The sequence below is a fragment of the Ciona robusta genome, chromosome 9, assembly GCF_009617815.1.
Source record: "Ciona robusta chromosome 9, ASM961781v2".
NCBI classification, from domain to species: domain Eukaryota; kingdom Metazoa; phylum Chordata; class Ascidiacea; order Phlebobranchia; family Cionidae; genus Ciona; species Ciona robusta.
The window spans coordinates 5,443,143-5,454,231 of record NC_143243.1 but is presented as its reverse complement, the minus strand read 5'-3'; the positions used below and the strand labels follow the sequence as shown (position 1 = coordinate 5,454,231).

General features: G+C 39.2%; 1 protein-coding gene across 1 annotated transcript; it reads left to right on the top strand.

The window, feature by feature from the left end:
- Positions 1 to 50: 50 nt before the first annotated feature.
- On the top strand, positions 51 to 3,870 carry LOC149731500 (adipocyte plasma membrane-associated protein-like). Its single transcript, XM_089885290.1, has 6 exons — positions 51 to 670; positions 1,369 to 1,541; positions 2,059 to 2,283; positions 2,489 to 2,686; positions 3,073 to 3,220; positions 3,504 to 3,870. Exons 1-6 carry the CDS (start codon positions 414 to 416, stop codon positions 3,793 to 3,795), a joined length of 1,293 nt encoding a protein of 430 aa, XP_089741416.1. The 5' UTR covers positions 51 to 413; the 3' UTR covers positions 3,796 to 3,870.
- Positions 3,871 to 11,089: the final 7,219 nt, after the last annotated feature.

Below are 11,089 nucleotides of genomic sequence, written 5' to 3'. Positions count from 1 at the left end.
CAAAACTACTTGTTGAGTTTGTTGTTACAGCAATCGTTAGTTCGTTCAGTACACGTGTGTTCATTTTATACGGGCCAGTTAAAAGTAAATGGAGAACAGTTTAGACATCCAGGCTTAATCTTTCAAATAAACCTTGTAATATGGAAGTTTGCATTATTTCGCTATTGTTTATCAACTTAGAAAATAGTAATGTTGAATAATTCCTTCATTCAGATAGCTTAATATATGAGTGCGGAAAGGCTGTAGAATATTGATTTACAGTTGGTAATGTATAAATATATCAAGCTATAGAAATGTAGGAACGGTATGGTCATTTAAACATATATGTCTTCAGAAACCGAATTCTGATCAGTTAAAATAACCTTTCGCTGTTTTGAAATTTAAATCCCGACTACTTGTGTGTATTGAACAATATGGCACAGATCTACGGAACCAAAAAGAAATCAAAGTTTCGTTTCAAAGCAAATTGCAAAAAGTTGGCCCGGCTGCTGTTCAATCCTCGTATTATACTCCCTCCGATTTTGGCCTTGGCTTGTCTGGTAGCTGCACTGTCTATGCTTGCTGTCAAGCTTTCTTCGCTAGAACCAGTGGATATGATGACAAATTTCACAAACGGTGGTGTATGGGACGACGCGTTTGAATTAAATGATATTTTGACCAACGTTCGAATGTAAGATAACGCATTTTAAATGAAATATTTTTGGTACAGTTGATATATAGTAGGGAAGATGTAACACCTTTAACACATAATATCCAAATTGCCTGATCGTGTTTTAAACAATTAACAACGGTCTGTGGAAGTCGTGAGGATACGGTTTTATAATTCATTAAATGTTCTTTGTTTACCACCAAATGAAAAGAGAAAACTAAACGAAAAGGTGTCCCATCACCCCCACCCTACCATATGTAATATAGGCCGAGACGTGAGAAAATTAACGAAAGCTCAAAATAACTGATTACTGCAGTTATCTTAAGTTAAGCCGTAGCCAAGTTGAATGTTTTATACTCTGTATCGTTCAAAAACGAAGAATAGTTATATATTTATATATAACTATATCTCTACGACTCTACAATGGCGTTGTTAATTGTTACAGACACGATTATGAAATATGGAATATTAGGTGGATGAATGAATGAATGTAACCTATTTTATTCTCGCGTGGCCGGAAAATGACAATCGTTAAAACACAGGTGTTCTGTTTCATACACCTTGTGCCAGCTTACGAGTTACCATGTGTCCATCTAACAGTCAATTTTACCCCGCAGTACTACATAAAAAATATAGAAAATATCAATCTTATAACCGCAACGTGTTAAAGATTAAACGTAAAAATCTTACAGAGACTCACGTATATCTTTACTTTGCAGGATCCGAACCTTAAAAGTGTTCAGTCCACGTTGTTTGGTGTTTGACTACGGAAGCCAGGTCCTGTTCGTTGGCCAGGTGGATGGGACGGTGCTTGGTATTGAAAAGGACCAGTACGGTAGAGTCGGCATGGGCGAAATCAAGTTGGTGTCGTCGTATCCTGGATATATAATAAGTAAGAAGACATTGAGTATTAAAAAGTGTTATATTTAATAAACATAAGACTAGGCTGGTAAATATAATATATATACATATATATACCAACAGCTTCGTAAACAAATATTTTACATAAGACTATTAGCTCGTGGACAAAGTTAAAATGACTGTTCTGAAATTGCGTAATAGTGTCGTGGTATGTTTATTTGAACGCTTAAAAACAAATTTGTGGCAAAGAAACAACAAGAAAATTGCTTCAAAGTATAGCGCAATGCTACAGAACTTAACAGCTATAGAGCGTAAGATCGTCAATTACACACTCTGCGTCTCCTGTATACTACATACATGGCATTGTAAAAACTGCTGGCATTTTTCAAAATAGAAAGGTAACGTTATTTTGTACCGCAGCCATGCGTTTAAACACGTGCTTAGGAGTTACCACGTATGTAATTTTGTCAAAGTTTTTTTTTGACTTTTGTTATGTCCATGTAGTTGTATAAATATGCTTGGTTACTTAACGTTATTTTATACCACAGGCTTGCGTATAAGCATGGGTATGTTGTATGTGGGAGACGCCGACCACGGAATTTACATTATTGAACTTAGTTCTATGAAGAGAATAATGGCAATGGAGCTGCATGAAGTAAACCCGCCTGTAAAGTCGCTCATGGACTTTACAATTGGCACCGGGGGCCTTCTTTATGTTGTGGATTCAAGCAGCAAGTATTCGGCTCGGACATACATGCACCAGTTTTTGGAAGGTAAAAATTGAAACAACTATGTGTTAAATGACGACCGGCAAAACAGCTTAAATTTTATATAAAAAATAATTTTAACATGGACTCTGAATCATGGAAAAACCAATACATGTTTAATGGTTAAAAACTTTTAAAATAATAAAACATTCTGGGGACTGCCAAATCAAACAACTGCTGTCTATCCAACAGTATCTTTTTTACTTGGCAGGATCGTGCACTGGCAGATTATTCCGGTTTTCGCCGGTTTCTAAGAGAGTGATAAATATGAAGGATGGCTTATGCATGCCTACCAGCGTCGAGGCTACGTTTAGTGAGGATGGTTTACTGATTTCGGAAAGTGGGCGAGGCCGCTTCATAGTATGGGATATCGATAATACTACGGTGCGATCAGAGACATATTTGCCGGGTAAGTGAAACCGCGTGGTGGCGAGAGAGAGTTTGAAAGCAACCAAAATGTAGTGGGTTGGATGTATGGTTGCGTAATGCGTGTGTTTATAGCATGGCCTACTAAAGAATAACCCGATTTAAACAATGTACTGTAGCAAGGTGGGGTAAAACGAGACACAGGGTAAAGTGGGACGTTTTATAAATATCTAGCAGGCCCAGGTCGGAGATCACTTTTAAAGTTTTTTGATAAAAACATTTCAAAAAAACATTATTTAAGGGTTTGGAGGTCTATAAACAGAGGGAGGATTATCTCCAATAGATTCGGAAATTATACATGGAAAAAACAAAACAACGCCATTACTAAGTGTGTGTTGATTTAACATAAGAAAATTGTTGAGCATGCAGGTATACCTGGACGAATCCGTCTTAATCGACGAGGAGGGTATTGGATGACGATGCAAGCAGTTAATCATGGGTTTGTTAAGTATGTCAATGACAGACCTTGGTTACGAAAAGTCTTCTGTTTCTTGCTGCCGGAGAAAATTCTGTGGGGGTAGGTTAGAGTGGTAAAAATACGGCGTATGGAAGTATATAAAAAAAGGGGAATAGATTAAATTTAGTTGCTTGTAAAAAAATATAGCATTACAGGTAAGATGAGAATTATAATAATTGTTTAGTATAACTTAAGATGAAAAAAAAAAATATATATAAAAATATATTTTTTTTGCATTAAAAAATGCAAAACATACGAAACAATATATAAAAATGGGATACATGACTATGGGCAAACATAGATTTGTTGTATTTTCACGCCTAGATTATGACTTTTTCTACAGGTTGGCATTCACACCACACCACGCAGCAGTTGACCTGCACACGAATGGTACTGTAATGGCGTCATTACAAGACCAATACGGGAAGAATAACGACCGCATTACTGACATTGCGGAAGCTGAAAACGAAGTTCTATTCTTTGGCAACGACAACCAGAACTTTATGGGGGGGTTGGGTGACCCGCAACCCCAATTCGATCCTAAATCTTTTGGCATGGAGGACGCCCCTAAACCTTCTGATAAGGGGAGCTCGGATAAAGACCCAAAAGAGCAGGAAACTAAACAAGGGTTGTAAGGAATGTGATGATTTCCATGTAGAAGAAAACACTGAGTCAGTATCAAAGCAAGAATAAAAAGAAATAACATTCGACCTTTACTCAGATATCTTAATTCTTGTCTAGAAAGATTGATTATTAGGGACGCCGAATAACGATTTATTGGCAAGCGTGTATGCAAATAAATATGCATAGGTGGTGATTAGAATGTAGATATAGTATATACAGTTGAGTTTATCATTTAGAACTGTCCTGGGGTTAATATATGTATTGGTATAGTTTGGTTTGTTTTCACGCACCATTTTAAACAACTGGTTATAAATAATCTACATCGAGACAGTTTCTTACCGTTTTAGGGTTACCGATGCTCGCTTTTTTATTTTAATTAACAAAACAACCTTAAAACATTTACTTCACAAAAATTGTAAATGTGGCAACATAATTGAAAAGTAGATCACTTTAATAAAAAATTAAGTAAGCAGATATGCTGTTATCGACAGGTGTATTATTCATCTAAAAGAGATAATCATTTAACCACTAAAAATATTTCTTTTAGATTTAAATGTTTATGTGTTTAGGTGACATTATGAATATCATGTATTTTTTTCCTGGCAACATCCTAAACGATGAGGTAAACGATGAGGTATAGATTGGAAAACCCTCGGTGGCTTGATGAGCGTAACCTATTGGGGCAGGTGGTCGACTATAGAGCAATTGATAAGAAATACAACACATAAGCATTACCGCAAAGTACTCAGAAAATTAACATGCCGTAAAAGTTTACGGTTAAAAGAACGCGGAGTACTGTAGTGCCTTATCTCTGGTAACTGAGTAGAGTAGAATGAGGTGGACTTCAGTTTTAAGCCACCGGTGCGCAACGATGCGTAATTTTAAATTGCTGTATGCGAAGTGCTTGTGCTGACTGGAGCGTCCCTAACTTTCCGCCACTTACGCCCGTTAAAGTCGAACTGTTACGGTTAAAAACATCACGGAAAATACTTGTCAGGGTTTATTTAAAAGGTGGTACTTTGGTAGTCAAAATTTAAGTATAGTCGTGGCTAACCTCCACGCGTTTCAAAAATCCAAGATACACCGTAAGAGTTATTTGTATCCTAATTCAAGAATAAATACGTCATGCTGTGCAGTCCGTGGACAGAATTCCTGCGCCAAATACCGCAAAGTCGAAAGTTCGAACCCAAACAAGAAACTCACTTGACCATAAACAAGCAAGGTCCAAATTCAGATCGATCCAAAACTATGTGTAAAATACTTTGCAAAAAATGAATACCTGCCTTCATAAAAGTTAGATATATATAACATTTTTCGGAAAACAAAAATACAAAGCTCTTTTACAAAACAAAATATTTTTAAAATATTACAAGACCAGCATATGTGTTAAAGTCTTTGTAAAGATACGAAGACCTTATATCCCGATTCGCTGCCACATTACTCCGCAAATGATTCGATTATAAACCATCATTATATTGAAGGCGACGTTTTCAAAACCGTTTACTGAATATTCGCTTCGAGCGACGGCAGAAGGTTACGAGAATATTTTCAAGATACTTTTCCTGCATTTCGACTGGACAGATATGCCCACAGTTTCCGGGTATAATTAACTAACTAATTTCAGTGGCCCAATTTCGTTCTGGGTTTTGAAATCGGTAATTTAAATGGAGTTAACCAATTTAAAAATCAAATGGAAACGTCATATCACCGGCAAAATAAAATAGATCCTATGGCTTTTCTCTGGATTCTTAAGCGAAATCGGATTCCGCTTTAAAATCGGTTCAGCGACCAGACGTCACGGGGTAGTGTTTTCTTCGTTTGCTCGAGGTATAACCAAGTTGAAAAAGCAGATATTTTGCCCGAACACGATACTGCTGCTTCCTGCTGACACAGACGGCGTTAAGGGGTCGTCAAAGTTTCTTATGCGCCTGCTGAAAATACAGCAGCTTTATACCTGTGACACACACTGTTGCTTCTGTCAACGGCTGTTCGGGTTCCGAATGATAAATGTACGCGATAAACGTCTGCCAAGCCGTGTTTCGGGTCCCGCATATGTATATAAAGCAAAGGTACACCGGAATATTCATACAGGTTAATGGTAACTTGTACAGTGTAGTGAATGTACTGAAGTTTTCCATCGTAGCTCAATAGAACATTGAAACACCTGCGGATTGGAATACGATGCCATAAAGTAGAGGATACAGGTAAACAAATGATGTCGCCACAGCCGTGTTTGTGACGGTACAACAGTTCTAGAAAGAAGTCGTGTAATTCAACAAATCATCCGTTGGGCCTCCGCACTGTTGCTATTTGCAGCGGGATGGAATTGCGAATAATTGAGTTAGGACTGTAAGTCGATACGCTCTGTATCAAACTATGCTACACGGATTTTCCGAAAATTGAGCCAGAAGTGGCTGTCGGGACAATGGCAAGCAATCGACCTGGACAATGAGAGTGGGACTGCGACACGTTAAGCCCTCGCGAGTGCAGGGCACCTGATACCTGTCCCATTGTGCGGTCGACTGTTGTATCAATGTTTATACTTTCTATCACTTTTGTGGGTCCGCCCAGTACAAGTAGAATTGAAAGGACGACGAAATGTTGTTACGCCCAGCGTGGGCTTTCATTCGGGATCGGAAACAAGACGATCGCGCCGAGAAAATTGCTAATTGGCTTTGAAAACAGCAACTTCCCACGACGACTCTGTGTACGTTCGTTTACCAATACAAGCAACAGTATTTGGTATTTTACTGTCGTTGAATGAAACCCAATGAGGAAATAATTCGCCAAGCAACAAAAGGACAAACTAGAAAATCCCTAGAAAAGTACGAATTAGCGCCCGCAAATAACCAGCACCAAATTTTTGTTTCATCTGAATTGCGATATATAGGAATGTAAATATACCCACATTGTTATTAGGTTTATCTATATATAAATATGACGTCCAAATGTATCGTTCAGACGGATGATTCGCTAATTTGTTTCACCGAGAACGATAATCTTTGACAAGGGAATGATCGATCCGATTAAAGCAGTTCAATCGATCCTATCTCCGCAGGACTGCAGAGCATCCTGGCCAAGATTTATCCTTGCTGGCCAGCTTGACTGTGATACAACTTGCATGTGGCTAGCAGTGACACTGCAGTGCCAGCTTAGCCGTCTTCGATTTTTAATTAACCCGGTTCGCAAGTGCGAGTGATTCAATTAGGTCCGCCCGCTCTATTTCGGGAATGATCTACGCAGTGGGACAACGAAATTACTGCCCCACGATGTGCACTATTTGAACGACGAATAGTGGGCTGTGGCAGGGACTTGCGAGCATGTATTTTACTACGCAGAGTTTTGACAACGAAATGCTTTTATCTTGGCTGCCAATTAATTTCGAAGACGAAGTTCGTCAGCCAGCTAGGTTTTGCAGACTAAATTCAACCCCACGCGCTCGATAAACTCAAATCGATCCCAATAGCCCGCCGTCGTTAATCTGTCGATTGGAACGCGAGGCAAATCTATTAGTCCTGGCAGCAATTGAAAATGAGCTGCAGCATGCAAATAAATGCAAACAACACAAGCAAAATTAATGATGTGAAGCTTCCTGCCTTCCAACCCATTAGCATCGGACGCTTGTTGTTCAGGACCTTCCTCGTTGCTCAAATTGCACCCAACCTTATATACCAGGACATTAATTGCAATTAGATAACCCGCTTTACAGCTTTTGCTATGGGAACAGTTATCTTATACACAAAGCAAGTCCATATAACAACGTATAAGGACGCTTGGAAATCTTTTCAGTATATCTTACAATGTGTTGACGCACCAAAATAACTGCCAATTGGCGTTCATTGTTGGTGGTGTAATCAGCAGTTGACGGGATATATGAACGTTATTTCTGACCTGCTGATTAACCAGCGTCGTTGACATAAAAAAGCAATTGACAATAACACTCGTCGTTGGAATCTGTATGGCCATTTCAACTTAATAATTTGAATGACACGTTAGGTTCTTGTTTTCTTTTAATATTGTAGAGTAGGGTATTAAATCTCGAATAGCTCTTCGCTTATTGATGTTTTCGACGCGGATATGGGTTTAAATCTGTTAGAATCTGATAGCTGTAACTGTATTAGTGGTTGCCGATCACAGTTTCTCTTTTGCATTTCGCTCAAAACGATGGCAAAAAATCAATGTGTCGAGTCCGATGGATAAGTCGGTTATGCTGCGAAATTGTACAAGCAACGGAAGCAATCGGTCGGCGGGTTATGTGATCGAAAAATCGGTTGCAGCTTGGTGAATAAAGACTGATACACAGACCAACATTAGCGTGTACATTTCCTCGGCATCAAACAAACGCCGATCGATGATGAAACGAATCCGGCGGAACAGATGCAAAATGTCCGATCTAATTAGCGCCGGAAAAGTTCAAGGTCGGCTTGGGAAGACACGTCGCTTGCTCGGTGCGGCGGCTGTTGCGAAGTGTGAGCCGCGAGGAGAAAGTGCGTTTCCGTTGTGGTTTGTTGAGTATAAGGATAAAGCGAACTGGCAAGCGTCAGATCTGGCAGTAATCGGGCATCGTTAGTGGGATGGGAAGGAAAAGTATACCAAAGAAGCAAGCCATTTTCATATAGTAATCGCTAGGATTAAGTAATGAAAAAATGAATTTACAAATTTCTACGAGAAATTTGTAATTATTTACACAACTTATTTAGTCAGTTAACTGTATAGTTTGAGACCAAGAGTCCTGTAGGTATTCTGAAGTTAAATATTTCCATTTCGTCTGTAAGTAGTTTTGCATGCATAGCGTTGTATACCGCTGTTGGTTGTTTTATTTTTATCCCGTGGTGCCATGAGATTTAGGGAAAGCGGTGCAGACTGAACCTCAGGTCTGGCGTGTACCCCTGCTGGTTTATTGGACGGGGTTTACTTTCCAGCGTAGTGAGCGTAGCGACGGTTGGTTACGTGGTGCGCACTTTTTTCCTTCTTCAACGTAAAGTCGCGGGCATTACGGTGTCTTCCACATACGCATTGATAGAGCAGTGGTGGACGGAGGTACAAGAATAAGTAAAGGCAGATGCTTACTTAAAGAGGAATGTTATATTTTTGAGCGATCTTTATTAGAATAAAATGTGTTTTTAATTTATAATGACATAAGGTAGGATGAGGTTCTGTTTTAATTTAAACTTTTTGATGCGGAAAGGCTTACTTCCGTTGACGGTAAAATTGTGTTCAGTTCACATAAACAATTTGGGTGAAATGAAGCAGAAAAGTTTCACAATTTGTTTTCGGAAAACTGACAATTAACTTTGACAATAACTCGGTGGTAGTTCGGCTTCCTGTTCGCCCGAAACTGGGATAGGGATTAACGAGACCGGCGGCTATATCTAAAGAAATAGTAGCTCTAACTGGGTACGCCGCACTTAATCTATTGTTGAGAAAAGTTAACTGGTCCAGTTCAGCTTGGCATCGTTTTTTTCTGGGAGTCGTATAAATGGCAGGTATTTAACGAGCCGTTAGTTGGAGTTTGATTGGATTTTGACATCGTTACCGACAGCACAGTCGTGGTAAACAAGTTAATAGAGCTAAAACAATAGGTTTTCCCGTCTTGAAATTACTAGTTACCGTGGCAGGTTTCGATGGCTGATTTCCTTCATTGGGAAACGGCAGGCAGCTGCGAGTTATTAGTCCTAGTAAGTCGAGATTAGTGAATTGAACAACATCGAATGTTCACCACCTGCGTAGTTTAGTGATGCGCTTTATACGCGAGTTTTAAAAATCGAAGAACTTTGCATATAGATTTGTTAAAAGCCTGATTCGATAAAATATTCGACTCAGGGGCTTTTTCCGTAAAAAATATTTTAGAAAACTTGTGTAAGTTATTGGCCGTTGACAGGTAAAGACACAAAACAGCTTTGTTGTTATAAGTAGGGCGAGGTGAGGCCACACAATGCATGGTTGATATTGGTGACTTATCTCCAGATGTTTCATAAAAGAAATGTTTGTGTAATTTCAATAGAACGTTTGCTAATGCCCACTGTAATTTCGTGTAATTCCAGCCGTTTAAGCGTGCCCTGTAAGGGAAATTACGAACGATTAGCCTAACCAGGTATTTATTAGGCGCATATATCGTTGTAGGATTTACTTAATACCGACACGCTCCGAATGGCGTGAGTGACGATATTTGATCTGTTAATGCGGCCATTATGTTATGACGCTCGTTTTCAGCCGCATTTGATGTCGAATCGATGTGTTGTTGTACAGAATAGATCGCATCGTTATTTTCGTTATGTTTGAATCATAGTCATACGAATGGTTTCGGGTTTCACGTGCCGGTTTTTCGAAAGGTAAATTATTTATTTATCGGCGCGTTGCTGAACAGCGGTGACGATGTCGCAATTTTATATTGACGTGTCTCTGTTACAGTCGATGTTGGCAGCGCGATACAGGTCGTCAGGGAAAATCTATAGATAAAGCCAGGAAATAAATGAGTCGCCCTAAAACATCCATTTTCTTTGGCCCGTGATGGAAAGGTTATCTGAGAATCGGAATATGTTTAATGTACCAGAAGCATAACACATTTGGGTTTCAGGCGTTCGATTTTTAAGATTCCTTAAAAGCATTTCTGCAAATAAAATTCTGGTAGTCTATTTATAATAGGATTTCCAATACCCATGCGAGCATTAAGTAACGTATGGGCCGAATTTCGATGCGAAAAGCTGAAATAATGTTTACATTAGAGCGTGTATTCCGTAGGCCGAGGGTCTCTGTCGCTAAAACACAAAAGGTTTTACGGATAAAGAAACGATTTAACAAAAACCGAAAGCTATCACAACATTACAGGATTGGGTACGCTAGGTAGTGGGCATTAGTGCCGTACAAACAAAAGTCTAGGCCTTCAATGGAACATTTGCCGACTGTTTTGCTTGCGCCTACTTGTACGCTGGTAGTAAGTCGTCACGTACCGGACTCTTTACTGTAGGACAAGGGTCCCACGAATCTTCTATGCTGTAGATCGTGTCTCAGGTTTTGTCGAGGCGTCTGAGTTTTCGATATTATAAGAAATGATATAACGCTTCTTGTTGCCTTTAACTGGCTCCATACCATGTTTTGTTGAGAAACGTTCACCGAGGTAATAGGCGGGATACCACGGCTATCAATCATAATCTTATATGACGAAACGCTCAGCCTTAAGCACAATAAGCGATAATACAGTTATACGTGATTTTGATTTAGAATGTTATTGGTTTGTCAGTTTGGAAGGGAATAAAATCGATACGCAATCGAGTTATCTCTACGTAGCGTGGCCGCATTTATCTC